This window comes from Papio anubis, chromosome 20 (genome assembly GCF_008728515.1).
Source record: "Papio anubis isolate 15944 chromosome 20, Panubis1.0, whole genome shotgun sequence".
Lineage (NCBI taxonomy): Eukaryota > Metazoa > Chordata > Mammalia > Primates > Cercopithecidae > Papio > Papio anubis.
Genome location: NC_044995.1, coordinates 32,508,325 through 32,528,929, shown reverse-complemented (window position 1 = coordinate 32,528,929; position 20,605 = coordinate 32,508,325). Strand labels below are relative to the sequence as shown.

At 53.7% G+C, this 20,605-nt stretch overlaps 2 protein-coding genes across 3 annotated transcripts; one reads left to right on the top strand and one right to left on the bottom strand.

The window, feature by feature from the left end:
- Positions 1–769: 769 nt before the first annotated feature.
- NDUFA13 (NADH:ubiquinone oxidoreductase subunit A13) lies at positions 770–20,023 on the top strand. Of its 2 annotated transcripts, XM_021930933.2 has the most exons (6): positions 770–776; positions 6,920–7,030; positions 18,005–18,083; positions 19,113–19,184; positions 19,524–19,593; positions 19,832–20,023. In XM_021930933.2, exons 2-6 carry the CDS (start codon positions 6,937–6,939, stop codon positions 19,949–19,951), a joined length of 435 nt encoding a protein of 144 aa, XP_021786625.1. In that variant the 5' UTR covers positions 770–776; positions 6,920–6,936; the 3' UTR covers positions 19,952–20,023. The 2 variants fall into 2 exon arrangements, with proteins under 2 accessions (XP_021786625.1, XP_009192229.2); XM_009193965.3 differs by lacking the exon at positions 770–776 and having other exon boundaries at positions 6,854–7,030.
- TSSK6 (testis specific serine kinase 6) lies at positions 4,894–6,354 on the bottom strand. Its single transcript, XM_003915226.5, has one exon. The coding sequence runs from the start codon at positions 6,100–6,102 to the stop codon at positions 5,281–5,283; it is 822 nt and encodes a 273-aa protein (XP_003915275.1). The 5' UTR covers positions 6,103–6,354; the 3' UTR covers positions 4,894–5,280.
- Positions 20,024–20,605: the final 582 nt, after the last annotated feature.

Below are 20,605 nucleotides of genomic sequence, written 5' to 3'. Positions count from 1 at the left end.
CACCTGCTGCTGGGGCCTGATGGAGTCCCCACAGCCCCTCTCCTCTGGAGCTTTGTGGTCAACTTACCCCATGGGCTGGGAAAGAGGAATGAGAATCAGTGGGTACTGGGGAGGCTGAGGTGGGTGGATCACCTGAGGTCAGGAGTTCGATACCAGCCTGGCCAACATGGTGAAACCCCCATCTCTACTAAAAATACAGAAATTGGCCAGATGTGGTGGGTGCCTGTAATCCCAGCTACTTGGGAGGCTGAGGCAGGAGAATCACATGAACCCAGGAAGCAGAGGTTGCAGTGAGCCAAGATTGCACCACTGCAGTATAGCCTGGGTAACAGACCATGACTCCGTCTCAAAAAAAAAAATATCAGTGGGGTTTGCTCGTCTTTGCCTCATTAGCAGGGTCTCATTGTTGCCCAGGCTGCAGTGCAGTGGTTTGATCTCAGCTCACTGCAGCCTCAACCTTCCTAGGCTCAGGTGATCCTCACATCTCAGCCTCCTCGGTACCTGGGACTATGGGCATGCACCACCACGCCCAGCTAATTTTCATATTTTTTGTAAAGACACAATTTTGCCATGTTGCCCGTGGCTGGTCTTGAAGTCTTGGACTCAAGCAGTCCTCTCACCTTGGCCTCCCAAAGTGCTGGGATTACAGGTGTGCGTCACCACACCTGGCCCGTTTCTTGTCTTTGAAGCATCCCTGCCTCCGGCCTGGGAGCTGATACCTTCCCCACAGCTCCCAAGTGCCTGGTCTTATGGGCACAGAGCTGGCAGAGGACATGGTAGAAACTGAACCCCAGCCTGTCCCACTCCGCCTGTGACACGTCTAGACTGGTGTCCCAGACCCCAGTACTGACCATGATAGATTTTTTTGAGACAGGTTTGTTCTGTCCCCCAGGCTGGAGTACAGTAGCACGATCTTGGTTCATTGCAACCTCCGCCTCCCAGGTTCTAGCGATTCTCCTGCCTCAGTCTCCTGAGTAGCTGGGATTACAGGTGCCGCCACCACCATGCCCAGCTAATTTTTGTATTTTTAGTGGAGATGGGGTTTCACCATGTTGGCCAGGCTGGTCTCAAACTCCTGAAGTGATCCACCAGCCTTGGCCTCCCAAAGTGCTGGCATTACAGGCGTGAGCCACCGCACCCGGCTTATAAAAATTATTTTTTATTTTTGAGATAGGCTTTCACTCTCTTGCCCAGGCTAGAGTGCAAAGCACAATCATAGCTCACTGCAGCCTCAAACTGGGGCTCAGGCGATCCTCCCACCTCAGCCTACTGTGTAGCTGGAGCCACAGGCTTGCTACAGGCATTTCTCACTTGGCCTGAGAAGCATTCCTATGGGGTGCTGTCTCCTGGGCTTGGCTCTTGGTCCCTCGTGAGGCTCTGCTTCCCTGGATTGGGCACAGGCTCCTCAGTGCAGTTGGGGCAGATCCAAGGAGCAATCCTGGGTCATGGTCTCAAATAGCTTCTCCAGCTGAGAAAATGGGACACTCCCCTCATCCCTGATGCCTCATCCCTAACATCTCGTCCTCTCTGAATTGAGCTTTGGGTCTATGGCCACATGGCAGGCAGAGACCCTGGCCCCTGCTCCCACAGATTCATTGGTAGAGGGCATGCACTATGCCCTGGGCCCTGGAGATGTGGCAGGAACTATCCAGACAGAAACATATTGTAGCACCTTGAGAAGAGGGCATGGGGTGACATTTTAGGCAAGTCTTGAAGTGGGGAAAAGTGCCAGGAGTGTGCAAAGCCTCAGAGACAGGAGCCAGCATGGCAGATCAAGAACAAAAAAGGCAGTGTGGTGGGACTGGGTGGGAAGACAGGGGCAAGGGCATGGGTTTTAGCTAAATGCAGTGGGAGCCTAGGGAAGGCCCTGGGCTCAGTCCTCCAGCCACGCCCACTCCCAAGCCATGCCCACTACCCCAAGGATGGAGTTTTGCCCCCATTTTCCAGGTGGGGAGTCTGAGGCATGGCCCCAATTAGGAGCGGCACCCTTCGACTAAACCAGAGGGGCTGGGAGCTAGGTTTTCTTTCTTTCTTTCTTTCTTTCTTTTTTTTTTGAGGCAGAGTCTTGTTCTGTTGCCCAGGCTGGAGTGCATTGGTGGGATCTTGGCTCACTGCAACCTCCACTTCCCAGGTTCAAGTGATTCTCCTGACTCAGCCTCCCGAGTAGCTAGGACTACAGGTGCAAGCCACCCATGCCCAGCTAAATTTTGTATTTTTAGTAGAGATGGGGTTTTACTATGTTAGCCAGGCTGGACTCGAACTCCTGACCTCAAGTGATCCGCCTCCCAAAGTGCTGGGATTACAGGCATGAGCCACCATGCCCGGCCTCAGGAGCTAGGTTTTCTACCTCCACTCTGATGTGGTCCAGCCAAAACTGGAGGCTAGGCACTGCCCCTCTTTTAGCCTCGGTTTCCTCATCTGCAAAACTGAAGGGGACAGGGCCATACCCTATTTGGAGGGATGAAGATAGAGCTGGCACTGCATCCCCAGGGCACCAGAAAGCCATTGACACTGAGTGAGCAGGGGCTGGGCATGCGGAGACCCACCAGAGGAGCAGCTATGTGGGGCTCATATGCAGGTAGGCAGGATTAGGATTTCCTAATAGACCTAATACATTTCCCCATATACCCTAAATGGGAGCCACTCCCAGGCTCTGTGGGGTCCTCTCTCGATTTCCTCCTTACCTCTCCATCTCCTCTCCCTCTCTCCCTCCCTATTCCAGACAAATAAGCTTACTGGCCTTACTTAAACACACCAGCTCTCCTCTTCCTGGGGAACACCTGGACTGTTTCCCTTAGCTTCCGAGTCCCTTTACTTTTTTTTTTTTTTTTTTTCTGAGACAGGGTCTCACTCTGTGGTCCAGGCTGGAGTGCAGTGGCATGATCATAGCTCACTGCAGCCTTGAACTCCCAGGCCCAAGCGATCCTCTCACCTCACCCTCCCAAGTAGCTGAGACACGCCACCACGCCCGGCTAATTTTTAAATTTTTTGTACAGATGGCCATCTTGCTGTGTCGCCCAGATTGGTCTTTAACTCCCGGGCTCAAGCGATTCGCCCACCTCAGCTTCCCAAAGTTCTGGAATTACAGGAGTGAGCCACCACACCCCACCCAGAGTCCCTCCTTGAACACCTCCCAGCTCTACCTGGCGTTTAGTACAACTTACAAGTATTTTATTTCCACGTCATTCTTTTATTTTACTTGACTTTTCAATTGTCTTGTTTCCGACAGGGATGGGCCCAAGTCTCTTCGCCATGAGCTCTGGGGCCTGGCAGACAGTAGGTGCTCAAGAAATGCATGATTACATGAATGAACAGAGAAGGGAATGAGCTAGTGGGTCCAGCTGAATCGTGCCCAGCCCTGCCCTGACTCCCCCCCTCACCCCCTCTTCCCGAGAGGAAAAGGACCCACAGCAGGGGAGATCTCCCCCTACCCCCCCAACCTCACTGTTGCTAGATCTGGGTTCAAATCACAGCTGTGAGCCGGGTGCACTGGCTCATGCCTGTAATTCCAGCACTTTGGGGAGGTCAAGGCAGGTGGATCACTTGAGGTCAGGAGTTTGAGACCAGCCTGGCCAACATGGTGAAACCCTGTCTCTACTAAAAATACAAAAAACTAGCCAGGCGTGGTGGCCTGCGCCTGTAGTCTCAGCTACTCAGGAGGCAGAGGCACAAGAATTGTTTGAACCGGGTAGAGGCTGCAGTGAGCCAAGATTGTGCCACTCCAGCCTGGGCAACAAAGAGAGACCCTGTTTAAAAAAAAAAATCACAGCTGTGTCTTTTTTGTTTGTTGTTTGAGACGGAGTTTCGCTCTTGTTGCCCAGGGTGGAGTGCAGTGGCATGATCTCGGCTCACTGCAACCTCCACCTCCCGGGTTCAAGCGATTCTTCTGCCTTAGCCTCTGAGTAGCTGAGATTACAGGTGCCTGCCCCGTGCCCAGCTTTTTTTTTTTTTAGTTTTAGTAAAGATGAGGTTTCACTATGTTGGCCAGGTTGGTCTGGAACTCCTGCCCTCAGGTGATCCACCCGCCTTGGATTACAAGCGTTAGCCACCACGCCCGGACTTTTTCTTTTTCTTTAGAGACAGGGTCGGGGGCGCAGTGGCTCAGACCTGTAATCCCAACACTTTGAGAGGCCGAGGCGGGTGGATCAGGAGGTCAGGAGTTCAAGACTAGTCTGGCCAAGATGGTGAAACCCCATCTCTACTAAAAATACAAAAATTAGCCGGGTGTTTGGGCACGTGCCTGTAGTCCCAGCTACTTGGGAGGCTAAGGTAAGAGAATCGCTTGAACCCGGGAGGAGGAGGTTGCAGTGAGCCAAGATCGTGCCACTGTACTCCAGCCTGGGCGACAGAGCGAGACTGTCTCAAAAAACAAAACAAAACAAAAAAACAAGAGATAAGGTATCAGCTGTGATGCCCAGGCTGTTTTCGAATTCCTGAACTCAAGTGATCTGCCTGCCTCGGACTCGCAAAGTGTTGGGGTCACAGGCGTAAGCCACCGTGCCCAGCCCTTGGCTGTGTCTTTTGGCAAGTGACATCCATGTGGGCCTCAGTTTCCTTTTCTATAAACTCCTACTTTACGTGGAGACAGGTGACCCTCGCCCCACCCCTGGCTGTTCCATCCTTAAAAGATGTGGACGGGGAGGCGCTGGGGTCCACTTGCTTCCCCACCCATCATCACAGCACCATCACGACCCATGAACAACAGAGCTCCTTCGAGCTGGCCCATACTGGGGAGCCCAAAAGGTCCAGGTTCGAATCCTCCCGACTCCCTTTTGGGTATTGGAGCAATAACCTCAACAAGCCTGACTAAAATAGGGTACCCGCGCCCTTCTTCCCCGGACGGAGCGATCCCTTCTCCACTGGTCTGCAAACGGGGCCACCGTTAGTGCCAGGTGAGAGGAACAGCGAGTTTATTGCAGGTTCCAACCGGGAACCCGGTACCCATGGTTGGTTGGGAAGGTACACCCTCCGCGCAGAGGCTGAGCTTGTTCTGCGCAGGCGCAATGCTTCCGTCCCCTCTGGTCTCGCCCCTCTCGGGGCCTGGTCTGGGAAATCACGGATGCGCATGCGCCTCCAGCTCTCGGGATGGCGGAGGACGTGGATTCCGAACAGGGGCAACTGCCGACTTCCCCGTGGGAAGGAAGGGAGGGAAGCGGCAGGGAGAAGGCGCATGCGCAGTAGCACGCGGCAGCTTCGCATGTTCCCGCTAAGCTCGCCTCTTGCGCGTGCGCAGCGCTGGCCCAGTGCCCTCGGGGGCAGGAATGGCTGGAACCCCGGGTTCTAGCCAGAGTCCCCGGTGCGCAGCCAGCAGTTGCGCGCTACCTGGCCCGCCGAGGGCCTGGCGGACGGGCTGAACTGCAGCAGCTCGGCGATCAGGGCCTTGCAGCGCTCGGAGAGCTCGAGGCCTTCGGGGTAGAGCACGCCGCGCTTCTGGCGCCTGGGCAGGCCGGCAATGTCCGAGTCGTCGAAGGGCATGCACCCGGTGACCATGACGTAGAGCACGACGCCCATGCTCCACACATCATACTTCTTGGGGTCGTAGGGGATGCCCAGGAGCACCTCGGGTGACGCGTAGGCGGCTGAGCCGCAGTAGGTGGTGCTCAGGTCTGGGTAGCCATGGGCCTGGCGGCCGAACCCGAAGTCGGTGAGCTTGACGCGGCGCTCGTCCGGGCTCAGCAGCACGTTTTCGCACTTGAGGTCGCGGTGCACCAGGTGGTGATCGTGCAGGTAGCGCACGGCGCCGGCGATCTGCGCGAAGAGGTCGCGCGCCTGCACTCCGGGGATGCGCCCGTTGCGCTGCACAGCTTGCAGCAGGTCGGTGGCAGCCGCTTCCATCACGATGTACAGTTTCCCGTTGCACACCTCGATGAACTCGAAGACGTGCACGATGTGCGGGTGTCGCACGCCCCGCAGAATGGACAGCTCTCGCGGCAGGAACTTGTTGACGAAGTCCGGGGGCGCTCGCCGCCGGTCCACCACCTTGATGGCCACGGTACCCTTGTACTTCTTGGATGTGGCCACCTTCACCTTGGAGTAGCTGCCCTCTCCAATTGTGCGGCCCAGCTTATAACCGAGTTCGCTCAGAAGTTTGTCTCCCGACATGGTGGCGCCTGGGGCGCACGGGGAGCAGGAGGCGGCTGCTGTCGGGGGGCGGCCGGACTCCAATCTCGGGTCTAAGCCATGGCGCTTGGCACCTACACCCCCGCACCCCCATGTGCCCACTGCCAGGCATTGGCCGCTGTTGTGCCTTTTATTGCCCCGTAACAATTTTTGCCTTGTGAAGTGACCGCGGGCGTCACTCCGCCTTAGGGTGGGGGTCCAGGACCCCGCCCCGGGGCCACCCTAGCCTCCCTGCTTTGTGACTCATAATCACCTTGAATGGTCAGTTTCCGATGAGAGGCCACTAGCAAGGGATACCCACCACCACCAGGGAGCAGCATCCGTTCCGGGGATTGGGGTGAGTCCGAATTCGAGCAGCAGCTGCTCCCCAACATCACGTACCCAGCCCGTGACTACGTGGAGCCCTGGGCTTCCCGTAGAGTCCCTAGACGGAGCGAAAACGGGAAAATGGGCCTTAACTGGGGCCCCTGGCTCCCTCGGGCGCTCGGAGTTTCTGACTGGCCTGCGCAACACCCCAGAGGCAAGGCGAACGCGAGGGCCTTTAATGCAAGAACCAAGGCAATTCACACCCTGTCTGGGAGAAAGAGAGAATAAAGACTCCTCAGCTACAGCCTGGCAGCGTATTCCGACCCAGGGTCCGCCGCCGGAGCTTTCCTGCGCTGTCGCGTAGTTACACTAGTGTCCGAGGCTTCCCAGGGCTGCGGCAGGCCAACTCGAGTGCTTCCGCCGGCCAACTCGAGTGCTTCCGCCACACTCATCATGGCGGTGGCAGTATGTCACTTCCGCCTGGGACCGGAAGTGTGGAATACTGCGAGCATGGAGATGTCGAAGGTGAAGCAGGACATGCCCCCGCCGGGGGGCTATGGGCCCATCGACTACAAACGAAACTTGCCGCGTCGAGGACTGTCGGGTCAGTATCACTCTGCGCCGGGGTCTCAGAGTGGGTACTCGGGGCTCGGGGGCGGGGTTCCGGGGACACAAGCGGGCCTCAGTTTCCCTGGTGGTGAGACCGGAGGCTGAGCTCGAGAATCCTCCATAGCTTCTGTAATAACGTCAAGTGCTGCAGTTTGTTGAGCGCTTTCCCAGCTCCGCTTCCTTCTCGTAACAGCCCAGGAAATCGGTCCCTCTAATTATTTACATTTTACAGTGGGTTAAACTGAGGCATAGTCTGCGCTCTGGCCCTCAGCCACCCTTGGATTTCTCAGATGGGGAAACTGAGGCCCAAAAGAGGCCACGGCTCCCCAAGGCAAGGCTGAGGCCGCAACCTGGAACTTGGAGGGAATTTACAAGATGTTCTATAAAGTGGTTCCCTGCAGGCAGCCCCTGCCTCCATGGTGTCCTAGGAATCCGTATTCTTAAAGTTTTCAAATTGTTTTCATTTATGTATTTTTTTTTTGAGACGGAGTTTTGGTCTTGTTGCCCAGACTGGAGTGCAATGGCACCATCTCGGCTCACCGCAACCTCTGCCTCCTGGGTTCAAGCAATTCTCTTGCCTCAGCCTCCCGAGTAGCTGGGATTACAGGCATGTGCCACCACGCCTGGCTAATTTTGTATTTTTGGTAGAGATGGGGTTTCTCCACGTTGGTCAGGGTGGTCTCCAACTCCCAACCTCAGATGATCGGCCCACCTCGGCCTCCCAAAGTGGTAGGATTACAGGCGTGAGCCACCATGCCCGTCGTAAAGTTTTCAAATGTTTTAAGTAACACGTTAAATTTTGTTATGGGGCCCAACACAGAAAAATGAAAAAGACTTGAAAGGCACCCATACTCAGTCCCCAGGGTTAACGGACAAATACAAACTTTTAAACGTAATTTAAGGGTGAATACATACATTCCTTTTTTTTTTTTTTTTTTAAGACAGGGTATGGTTCTGTTGCCCAGGCTGGAGTGATCTCTTGGCAACCTCTGCCTCCTGGGCTCAAGCCATCCTCCCACCTCAGCCTCCCAAGCAGCTGGGATTATAAGCCTGCGCCCAGCTTTCTGTATTTTCTGTAGAGATGGGGTCTTGCCATCTTGCGCAGGCTGGTCTTGAACTCCTGGTCCACCCACCTCAGCTTTCCAAAGTTATGGGACTATAGGCATGAGCCACCGGGCTCAGCAGAATGCATGTCTCTTAACAAATTAAACTTTACATTTAAATTACATGTTATGCACATTATGCCTCAATTTTAACACATACAAAAAATGAACATAGTAATTAAAAATGTAATAATTCAGATAGTAGAAAAGTCAATGTGAGGTGAAAAGCCCTCCCCAGCTGCTTCTTGTTTTTTTGTCTTTTTTTGTTTTTGTTTTTTTTATAAGATGGAGTCTCGGTCTGTTGCCCAGGCTGGAGTGCAGTGGCGTGATCTCGGTTCACTGCAAGCTCCGCCTCCTGGGTTCATGCCTCAGCCTCCCAAGTAACTGGGACTACAGGTGCCCGCCACCACGCCCGGCTAATTTTTTGTATTTTTCGTAGAGATGGGGTTTCATCGTGTGAGCCAGGATGGTCTCAATCTCCTGACCTGGTGATCCGCCCGCCTTGGCCTCCCAAAGTGCTGGGATTACAGGCGTGAGCCACGGCTCCCGGCGGTTTTTAATTTTTTATTTCTACTTTTTGTAGAGACAAGGGTGCAGCTATGTTGACCAGGCTGGTCTCAAACTCCTGGGCTCAAGTGATCCTCCAGCTTCAGCCTCCCAAAGTGCTGGAATTACAGGCTTGAGCCACCGTGGCCAGCCTCCTCTTGTTTTTCTTGTATCCAAGAACTGAGATTGGCAGACTTTTTCTTTTTTTTTTTTTTTGGATGGGGTCTCCCTCTTTTGCCCCCGGGGGTGCAGTGGCGTGATCTCGGCTCACTGCAAGCTCCGCCTCCCGGGTTCACGCCATTCTCCTGCCTCAGCCTCCCAAGTAGCTGGTACTACAGGCGCCTGCCGCCACGCCCAGCTAATTTTTTGCATTTTTAGTAGAGACGGGGTTTCACCATGTTAGCCAGGATGGTCTCGATCTCCTGACCTCATGATCCACCCGCCTTGGTCTCCCAAAGTGCTGGGATTACAGGCGTGAGCCACAGCACCTGGCTGGCAGACTTTTTCTATAAAAGGGACAGATGACAAGTATTCTGGGTTTGACTGGCCAGAAAGTTTCAGTTACTGAGACAACCATTTACAAACGGAAAGTGTTCTTAGCCTGGGGGCTATACAAAAACAGACGGCCTCTGAGCCAGGTGTCTCATGCCTATAATCCCCACACTTTGGGAGGTTGAGGCCAGAGGATGACTTGAGCCCAGGAGTTTGCGACCAGCCGGGGCAATATAGTGAGACCCCCACCTCTACCAAAAATTTAAAAAAAACAAAAATAGGCTTCAGGCTAGATCCGGCCCGTTAGTTCTGTCCCAGAACACATTGGAGGAATATAATGCATTCTGGGTTTCCTCATTTTTCTTTTTTCTTTTCTCTTCTTTTTTTATTTTTATTTTTTTGAGACAGTCTCATTCTGTCACCCAGGCTAGAGTGCAGTGGCCTGATCTTGGCTCACTGCAACCTCCACCTCCTGGGTTCAAGCAATTCTCCTTTCTCAGCCTCCTGAGTAGCTGGGACTACAGTTGGACGCTACTACACCCGACTAATTTTTGTATTTTTAGTAGAAACAGGGTTTCACCATATTGGTCAGGCTGGTCTCGAACTCCTGACCTCAGGTGATCCACCCACCTTGGCCTCCCAAAGTGCTCATTTTGCAGGCATGACCCACCACGCCTGGTGTTTTTTGTTTTTTGTTTGTTTGTTTTGTGTGTTTTTTTTTTAGACCAAGTCTTGCTCTGTTGCTCAGGCTGGAGTGCAGTGGCACGATCTCAGCTCACTGCAACCTCTGCCTCCCAGGTTCAAGCGATTCTCCTCCCTCGGCCTCCCTAGTAGCTGGGATTACAGGTGTACGCCACCACGCCTGGCTACTTTTTTTTTTTTTTTTTGAGATGGAGTTTTGCTCTTATTGCCCAGGCTAGAGTGCAGTTGTGCAATCTCGGCTTACCACAGCCTCCGCCTTCTGGGTTTAAGCGATTCTTCTGTCTCAGCCTCCCGAGTAACTGGGATTACAGGCGTGTGCCACCATGCCCGGCTAATTTTTTGTATTTTTAGTAGAGATGGGGTTTCTCCATGTTGGTCAGGCTGGCCTCGAACTCCAGATCTCAGGTGATCTGCCTGCCTTGGTCTCCTGAAGTGCTGAGATTACAGGTGTGAGCCACTGGGCCTGGCCTAATTTTTTTTGTGTGTGTGTATTTTTAGTAGAGACAGGGTTTCGCCATGTAGGCCAGGCTGGTCTCAAACTCTTGACCTCAGGTGCTCCCCCTGCCTCAGCCCCCCAAAGTGCTGGTATTACAGGCATGAGCCATTGCGCCTGGCTGAGTCTCCTTCTTCTCAGGTGTAACCCTGGCTACCCCACCCTTTCAGGTATGCAGCACAAGATTTCTTTCCAAATGTGCACCTGTGTGACCTGCAGCCAGACCAGGCCACAGAAAGACCCCAGCCCTGGAGGCTCCCTGAGCTCCCCACTTCCAGCATCTCAGTTTTGTATAAATACCCTGGTCCTCTCCCAGTTCACCACAGAGCAGTGGCCCCCCTGTGCCAGACAGTGCCCTAAATACCACTGCCTGGGGTTGTGTCTCTTAATGGTGTGGACTTTTGTTACAGCACATACACCCCCACCCCAGCCTTTCCCGTCAGAGGAGTGAGGAGGATCCCCCTGTGCTGGTGTGCTCTTTGTTTATGGCCCTGCTTTCATTGTTGAGTGAGCACATGGTGCCGGGCCCTGTCCCCAAGCCCTCACAGCTGAGCTGAAGAGATGCAACACATCATGCCAGGATTTCTAGTTGTTGGTGAGACCTGGGATAACCTGGGTCCACTTAAGCCAGGATGTGCCAGGAGGACCTCTCTGAGAAGAAGTCTGCTCTGCAGAAAAAGAGCTAGTACGCAGGCCCCTCCTCATCTCCCTCCTCTGTCCTCCTCCCCTGCCTCTCCTGAGCTATGTTCCACAGTGGCCCTCCCACCAGACCTACCTTCTCTGCTCCTGTCCAAGGCCTGGTGACCCCAAGCCTGGCACCCGCTCCCCTCTGTCTGCCTGGGTCAGCCATTCACTCACTGCCAGCATCCCAGGACATGATGGGCTGGCTCAGGCCGCTTTTTGTTATTTATTATTATTTTTTTTGAGACAGAGTCTCTCTCTGTCACCCAGGCTGGAGTGCAGTGGCACGATCTCGGCTCACTGCAAGCTCCGCCTCGTGGGTTCACGCCATTCTCCTGCCTCAGCCTCCAGAGTAGCTGGGACTACAGGCGCCCGCCACTACGCCCGGCTCATATTTTGTATTTTTTAGTAGAGACGGGGTTTTCACCATGTTAACCAGGATGGTCTCAATTTCCTGACCTCGTGATCCGCCTGCCTGAGCCTCCCAAAGTGCTGGGATTACAGGTGTGAGCCACAGCGCCCGGCTGGTTCAGTCCCCTTTTAATCCATGTCGCTCCTGAAATGTCTTCCATCCCACCTCCTCCACTATCTCCCACACCCAGTTCTCCTGTCCCCACTCCCTCCTGAGCCTAGCAGGCAGCCCTTTCCTTTTCATCTTGTGTCTTTAATATATTTATTGAGGTTCCCATACCATACCATACAACTCGCCCATTTAAAGTCTGTCCAATGTAATGGCTGGGAGCGGTGGCTCACGCCTATAATCTCAGCCCTTTGAGGACCTGAGCTCAGGAGTTGGAGACCAACCTGGCCAACATGGCAAAACCCTGTCTCTACTAAAAATACAAAAGTTAGTCGGGCGTGGTGGTGCACACCTGTAATCCCAGCTACTTGGGAGGGTGAGGCAAGAAAATTGCTTGAATCTGGGAGGCGGAGGTTGCAGTGAGCCAAGATCTTGCCTCTGCACTCCAGCCTGGGCAACAGAGCGAGACTTCATCTCAATGATAATAATAATAATAATGAAGTGTGCCCAGTATATTGATTTTTTAGTATATTCACAGAGTTGTGTGGCCATTGCCATGATCAGAATTTAGACCACTTTCATCACCCAAAAGAAACCCCGTCTTCCCTATTAGCAATCATCCCACCCCTGGCAAACACTAATCTGCTTCCTTTCTCTCTGGATTTGCCTGTTCTGGGCATTTCATATCAATGGAGCCATAGACTGTGTGGCCTTTTGTCTCTGGCTAATTAATACCCATTGTGTGGGTGCACCAGGTGTTGTGTTTTCATTTGTTTTTTGATGGGCACTTGGGTCGTCTGCCTACTCTTCAGCTGCTGTGAATAATGTGAGTACTGCTGCCATGAGGATTTACGCTGTACAGGTGTTTATATGGCTGTAGATTTTCATTTCTCCCATGTGAACTTTCCCTTAAGAGACAAACCACTGGATCTTATGGTAACTTCGTGTTTAACATTTTGAGGAACTGCCGAATTGTTTTCCAAATTGACTACACCATTTTGTGTTTCCACCTGCGATGTATGAGAGTCCCAGTTTCTCCACATCTCAACAACACTGATTATTTTCCATTTTTTTGATCATAGCCACCATCCTAGTGCATGTGAAACTGTATTTCATTATGGTGGAGTTTTTTGGAAATTCTTTTTGGGGTTTTTTTGCTCAGTTTTCTGGGCATTGATCGTTGATTTGCATTTCACTGCTGGCTGATGATGTCGAACATCTTTTCATGTGTTTTATTATTTTTATTTTTTATTATTTTTTTCAAGAGATGGGGTCTCAATGTTGCCCAGGCTGGTGTCAAACTCCTGGGCTCAAGCCGTCCTCCCGCCTCGGCCTCCAAAGTGCTGAGATTCTAGGAGTGAACCACCACCTTTGCATGTGTTTATTGGCCATTTGTATGTCTGTCTTGGAGAAATGTCTTTTCAAATCCTTTATATATTTTTAATAGGGTTTTTTTTGTTTTGTTTTCTACAGGCACCTCCCACCGTGCCTGGCAAACGCCCGGCTTAGTAGGGTTTTTTAAATTATGGAATTATTGAGTTGTAAGAGTATGTGTCTATATGTTGTCTTCTCAGCTAATTGACAGTTTCATTTACAGCACAAAAGTTTTTAATTTCATTGAAGTCTGGGCCGGGCACGGTGGCTCACGCCGGTAATCCCAGCACTTTGGGAGGCTGAGGCAGGCAGATCACTTGAGGTCAGGAGTTTGAGACCAGCCTGGCCAATGTGGCAAAACCCCGTCTCTACTAAAAATACAAAAATTAGCCGGGGGTGGTGGCTCGCGCCTGTAGTCCCAGCTACTTGGGAGGCTGAGGCAGAACAATCATTTGAACCCAGGAGGCGGAGGTTGCAGGGAGCTGAGATCACGCCACTGCACTCCAGCCTGGACAACAGAGTGAGACTCCGTCTCAAAAATATATGTATAATAATAATTTCAATGAAGTCCAATTTATGTATTTTTCCTTTTGTCACTTGTGCTTCTGGTGTCATGTCTAAGAAACCTAGTTTGAGGCCGGGCGCGGTGGCTCACGCCTGTAATTCCAGCACTTTGGGAGGCCGAGGCGGGCGGATCACAAGGTCAGGAGATCGAGACCACGGTGAAACCCCGTCTCTACTAAAAATACGAAAAATTAGCCAGGCGCGGTGGCGGGTGCCTGTAGTCCCAGCTACTTGGGAGGCTGAGGCAGGAGAATGACAGGAACCCGGGAGGCGGAGCTTGCAGCGAGCCGAGATCGCGCCACTGCACTCCAGCCTGGGGGACAGAGCAAGACTCTGTCTCAAAAAGAAAAGAAAAAAAAAGAAACCTAGTTTGAGGTCACAGAGACTGACTTTTACATTTTCTTCTAAGAGTATATAGTTTTAGCTCTTATGCTTAGTTCTTTGATCCTTTTGAGTTTATTTTTGTGGATGGGATAAGGAAGGAGTGCATCCTCATTCTTTAGCATGTGGCCGTCTGGTTATCCCATTTGTTGAAAAGACTGTTTTCTCCCCCATTGAATTATCTTGGCACCTTTGTCCAAAATCAATTGACCATAAGTGTGAGGGTTTATTTCTGGACTCTCAGTTCTGTTCCATTGATGAACATCTCTGTCCTATGCCAGTGCCACACTGTCTTGTACACACAGCTGTGGGATAAGTTTTGAAATAGTATATAGTGTGAGTCTTCCAACTTTGTTCTTTTTCAAAATTGTTTTGGCTATTCTGGTCCCTTGCATTTCCATATGAATTTCCCAACCTGCTTGTCAGTTTCTGCAACAGGAAAAGAAATGGTTGGCATTCTGATGGGGATTGCATTTCGAATCTGTATCAGTTTGGACAGCGTTGCCATCTGCACAGTGCTAAGTGCTCCAATTCTTGAACACAGGATGTGTTTTTATTTATTTTGGTCTTCTCTAAGAATGGCCAAGGCCGGGTGCAGTGGCTCATACTGGTAGTTCCAACACTCTGGGAGGCTGAGATGGGAGGATTGCTTGAGGCCAGGAGTTCAAGACCAGCCTGGGCAACATAGCAAGACCCTGTTTCTATGAAAAAATATGTTTTTCCTTTTTTCTTTTTTTGTTTTTTGAGACAGAATTTTCTCTGTCACCTAGGCTGGAGTACAGTGGTGCCATCTCAGCCTACTGCAGCCTTGACTTCTTGGGCTTAAGTGATACTCCCGCCTCAGCTACCGAAGTAGGTGGGACCACAGATATATGCCACCACATCTAGCTAATTTAAAAATATGTATTTTGGGCCAGGCATGGTGGCTCAAACCTGTAATCCTAGCACTTTGGGAGGCCAAGGCAGGTGGATTACGTGAGGTCGGGAGTTCAAGACCAGCCTGGCCAACATGGTAAAACCCCGTCTCTACTAAAAAATATAAAAATTTAGCTGGGCACGGTGGTGCGCATCTGTAATTCCAGCTGTTCAGGAGGCTGAGGCAGGAGAATCACTTGAACTTGGGAGGCGGAGGTTGCAGAGAGCTGAGATCGCACCACTGCACTCTAGCCTGGGCTACAGAGCGAGACTTTGTCTCAAAAAATAAAATAAAATATGTATTTTGTAAATGTTTCACTATGTTTCACAGGCTAGTCGCAAACTCCTAGTCAAGCAGTCCTCTCGCCTCAGCCTCCCAAAATGCTGGGATTACAAGCGTGAGCTGCTGCACCCAGGTGAAAAAATTTGATCCCACCACTGCACTCCAGCCTGGACAACAGAGAGAGGCCCGGTCTCCAAAACCAAAAAGAAAAAGAATGGTCTGCACACCCTTTTGTGCATGCACTTCACCATGTTCCCCACCAGACTAGCAGTTCCTGAGACATAGACTCTGAGGCCTGGGGCCTTGACCCCTCTATGGTCAGTGAGGAGGAAGAGCCCTGCACAGGCTGCATGCAAATACAAGAGGCCCTGCATTGTTTCTGTCATCTCATACATCTCTGTGCTATGCCAGTGCCACACTGTCTTGTACACACAGCTGCGGGATAAGTTTTGGAATTTATTTCTTTTTTGGAATTTATCTTACAGATGGACCTGCATTTGAGTGCGCAGGTGTGAGGGTGCAGGTTCTCCCCAAGGGTCCATTTTCTGCACCAGAAGGCTTAGGGCAGCCCAGGTCTGTCCCCTGGGTTCTCTGTAGCCGTTGAAAAGAACGAGATGGCCGGGCGCGGCGGCTCACGCCTGTAATCCCAGCACTTTGGGAGGCCACGGCTGGCGGATCATGAGGTCAGGAGATCGAGACCATCCTGGCTAACACGGTGAAACTCCTTCTCTACTAAATATACAAAAAATTAGCCGGGCGTGGTGGTGGGCGCCTGTAGTCCCAGCTACTCGGGAGGCTGAGGCAGGAGAATGACGTGAACCCGGGAGGCGGAGGTTGCAGTGAGCCGAGACTGCGCCACTGCACTCCAGCCTGGGCAACAGAGCGAGACTCTATCTCAAAAAAAAAAAAAAGAAAAAGAAAAAAAAGAAAAGAACAAGATATGCCCAGTACAGTGGCTCACACCTGTAATCACAGCACTTGGGGAGGCCAAGGCAGATGGATCACGAGAGGTCAGGAGTTCGAGACCAGCCTGGCCAATATGGTGAAACCCCGTCTCTACTAAAAATACAAAAATTAGCCAGGCGTAGTGGCGGGCGCTTGTAGTCCCAGCTATTCAGGAGGCTGAGGCGGAAGAATCGCTTGAACCCAAGAGGCAGAGGTTGCAGTGAGCCAAGATCATGCCACTGCACTCCAGCCTGGGTGACAGAGTGAGACTCCATCTCAAAAATAAATAAATTTTTAAAAAAGAAAAGAACGAGATATTGCCAGCCTAGGCAACATAGCGAGACCCCATCTCTACAAAAATTAGTTAGCTGGCCGGGCGCGGTGGCTCAAGCCTGTAATCCCAGCACTTTGGGAGGCCGAGACGGGCGGATCACGAGGTCAGGAGATCGAGACCATCCTGGCTAACACGGTGAAACCCCGTCTCTACTAAAAAATAAAAAAAAAAATTTAGCCGGGCGAGGTGGCGGGCGCCTGTAGTCCCAGCTACTCGGGAGGCTGAGGCAGGAGAATGGCGGGAACCCGGGAGGCGGAGCTTGCAGTGAGCTGAGATCCGGCCACTGCACTCCAGCCTGGGCAACAGAGCGAGACTCCGTCTCAAAAAAAAAAAAAAAAATTAGTTAGCTGAACATGGTGGCACACACCTGGGGTCCCAGTTACTCGGGAGGGTACTCTAACTCACTTGAGCCCAGGAGTTGGAGGCTGCATTGAGCCATGATCGCGCCCCTGCACTCCAGCCTGGGTGACAGAGTGAGACCTTGTCTCAAAACTAAAAACCAAAACAAAACAAAAAAGAACAAGGCAGCTGATGAAACCTCCCATGTGCTGGATCGGAGTCTGAGAGCTGGGAGCTGGCCCTGAGCATCCCGGGCCTCTCAAGAGACGTGCCTCTGAGCCCGGACCCAGCACACCCTCATTACCTGTAGCATGGAAATGTCTTACCCCTGACTTAGGCGTCTAACAGGTTAAATAACCAGGTGCAAACTTGAGCCAGTTTCTCACTTGTCTCTGGGTCTAGCAGAGGTAGCTCACAAGCTCCATGCTGGAGCAGAGCTGAAAGCAGAAGTACAGGACAGGCGCAGAGTAGCCCGAGCAGGCGTAGAGCAGGGCCCAGTGTCCTGGAGGCGTGGAGATGGCCTTGCCTTCCACCTGCTGGTCGTTTCCTGAGTGTTGACTGGAGCCCGGCCTGCCTGATCTTGTCGTTCGTCCCCGCAAGCGTGAAGCCTCTCCAGAAAAGAGACTGGGGCTGGAAGGATCTGGAGGGTGCAGGGTAAGCCTGGGAGCCAGACCCCAGGCAACCCAGGCCTCCCTGAAGACCCCAGTGGGCCCCCAGCCTGTCAGTCAGGATTAGAGCAAGGCCTCACTGGTGCTCAGTAAATATTCATGATAGCCTCTGTCCTCCCTGGGGTGCAGAGCAGGGGGCTTGACCCTGCAGAGCCAAGAGGTAGCACGGCCACCCCTAGGACCCAGGGAGTGGCTGGGCAGCCCCCGCAAGGCACTGCCTGTCCCTGGCAGCTGTGTGCAGCCCCCACAGGGCAGCACGCGGAACTGTGGCCCAGGTGGCCGGGAGCCACCATGGACACTGTCAGAGTCACCCTCCTACTTGGGGGCCAGCCTGCTGCCCAGGGTCCAAACAGCCTTCTAGAAGATGATGGAGCCGGCGCCCCCCAGCAACCACCATCTAGATCTTCAGGCCTCCTGAGGTCGATGCCCAGCGTGTACCTTTCAGAAAACCCCTGGCACGGGGGCAGAGGTGTCACAGTCCAGGCAGCCTCACTCCTGAGAAAAAAAGCTGCCGTTGTCCCTTGACTGCAGAGTGGGCAGCGCCTGGAACAGCCACAGCAGCTTCTGGGAGCTGTGGAGGAGGGTGTCTGAGTGGGGGCTGGCCCGCTGAGCAGCGCCTCTCTCCACAGGCTACAGCATGCTGGCCATAGGCATTGGAGCCCTGCTGTACGGGCACTGGAGCATGATGAAGTGGAACCGTGAGCGCAGGTAAGGCCCCTGGTGGGCGTTGTCTGAAAGTCGTCCTGGCCAGTTGTCAGGATCCTGTAGCATTCCGCTGTTGCCTGTGCTGGCAAGGGGTGAACTGGCCCCTTGAACTTGGGCGTGCACTCTCAGGCCCCAAAAAGTGCAGATCCAGCACTTCCATTTCTAGGCTCTGTCCTCGAGATGTCTCCATGCCTGTAATCCCAGCACTTTGGGAGGCCAAGTTTGGAGCATTGCTTGAGCCCAGGAGTTCAAGACCAGCCTGGGGAATAGAGCGAAACCCTGTCCCCCCGCCCCGTGCAAAAAAATGTGTCTAGTGAGGAGGGCTGGGACCCATGGATCCAGGTTAGGACAGGATATGAGTGGGGGGCCTGCCTTGGGCCTTCTAAGCAGAATTTTGTCAGAGGTGACCAGGCTCAAACCAGACCACACCAGGCAGTGGCCACACAGGGCCAGATGAACTAGGGCCAGGCGCCCCCCTCTCCCTGTGTCACAGGCTGGGCGCTGCTTCCCCACACCCCCCTCCACCCGACACAGGCCAGGCAGGGCTGGAAGATGGGGGTCATTGCAGGGAACTTGGAAGCTGCCAGAAAGCAGGGAGAAGAAAGGATTGTGGCCCCGCCTGCCCCAACCTCACACACTGTGATTATTTTGAGATAAAGGGTACGTGGTTTTGTGAGGCCCAGAACCCCGTGATGAAGTCACCCCCTCCTTCATCGCGATCATCAGGCAGAGTTATTTTTAGGATAAAAAAAAGTTTTTAATTGCAAAGAAAGTAGAAAGCCAGCAGTCTTGTGGGCAGTCACTCGTGCAGCTACCTGCACACGCCCTCCTCTCAGGCTCCTGGTGGGCTCTGCCCACGACCCTCACCCTGCTCGCTGCCTGCCTCCCGCCCCGCCCCCCCCCCAGCTATTCCCCCAGCTCCCCATTCCCTGCCTCTTCCCCCAGCAGCACTCTGACCCCTGAGGCTGGTGCTGCCTATGCTCCCCTGACCCAGCCTGGTCTGACCTGAGTGTGGGTTTCGGGCTTTCACAGGCGCCTACAGATCGAGGACTTCGAGGCCCGCATCGCGCTGATGCCACTGTTCCAGGCAGAAACTGACCGGAGGTAGCACTGCTGGGGCCAAGATCGGGAGGTCACTGGCCTGAAGGCCCCAGGCTGCAGGGCCTGACCTGCATCCCCGAAGGTGGCCAGAATGCCCATGGGGGCCATTGCCATGTGCCGTCAGCTGCATCCTCAGAGAGGCGTGGAGACTTAGTGGAGACCCAAGGGGGTGAACCGGAAGGCTTCCTGGAGGAGGAGGCAGCACTGGGGCTGGGGCAGGAGAAAAGCTAGGAGTTTGCCGGGGGAAAGGGAGACAGGGTCGGAGGGAGGCTTGAAGGGGTGCCACCAGGGGCCCCTCAGGGCACTGAGGGCCCACCCCCACCATCGGCCCCATCCCCACAGGACCTTGCGGATGCTTCGGGAGAACCTGGAGGAGGAGGCCATCATCATGAAGGACGTGCCCGACTGGAAGGTGGGTCCCCGGCTGGAAGGGCAGGGGTGCCAGCCACGGCAGAGACAGGGCCTGGCGTTGGGGAGCTCTCACAGCTTTCTATAGAAACCCCAGGACCAAGGGGGTGGTGGATGCTGGGTCCCAGGAGGGAAGGCTGTAGCGCCTGGCCATGCATAGGGGCCACTGGTCCTGGGGGATGGGTCCCAGCAGGCTGTATGTGGGTGGCTGTGCCTCTACCCATACCCCACTGTCCCCACAGGTGGGAGAGTCTGTGTTCCACACAACCCGCTGGGTGCCCCCCTTGATCGGGGAGCTGTATGGGCTGCGCACCACGGAGGAGGCTATCCATGCCAACCACGGCTTCATGTGGTATACATAGGCCCTGTGCCCTCCAGCCACCTGGATCCCTGCCCCTCCCCACTGGGATGGAATAAATGCTCTGCAGACCTGGCCTGCCTGTTTTCCTGGGGACTAGGGGAGAGAAGGAGGAGAGGGCCCAGCTAGGCACCACCGGATCACATGTAGCATGGGGACGGAACAGATGCGATACAGGGTGGCCTCAAAACACACCTAGGGGCTGCCCCTGGATCCACCACCAGCCTCCTCTCTGCCTCGGATATACCTGGACTCTCCTGCCTCCCTGTTGAAACCCTGCCTGTCAGCAGCCCGCTCACCCCTCCAGGCTGGGGGCCCCTGGGTCAGCTTTAGGTCAGACCTTCTCCACGGAGGTCTGGGGAATGGGAGGAGCCTTGACCTCCCGGATGCAAGTGATCCTCCCGCTTCAGCCTCCCGCGTCACTGCAATTACAGGCGTGAACCACCATACCCTGTGCGGCCCCGCCAGTTGTAGGCATGGCGAGGGTATTTGGCTGCGGAGGGGCTCCTCGCTCCCTGAGAGGGAAGCTCAGAGACACAGGGATATCTGCAGGAAAACCAAGTTGGGTGAGGCAACCAAGATTGGCCAGGTGACTCTGCTATGGGATCCTGGCAGTTGCGCTCCTGGCACGAAAGGGTTAAGTCCGTCTGAGTCCACC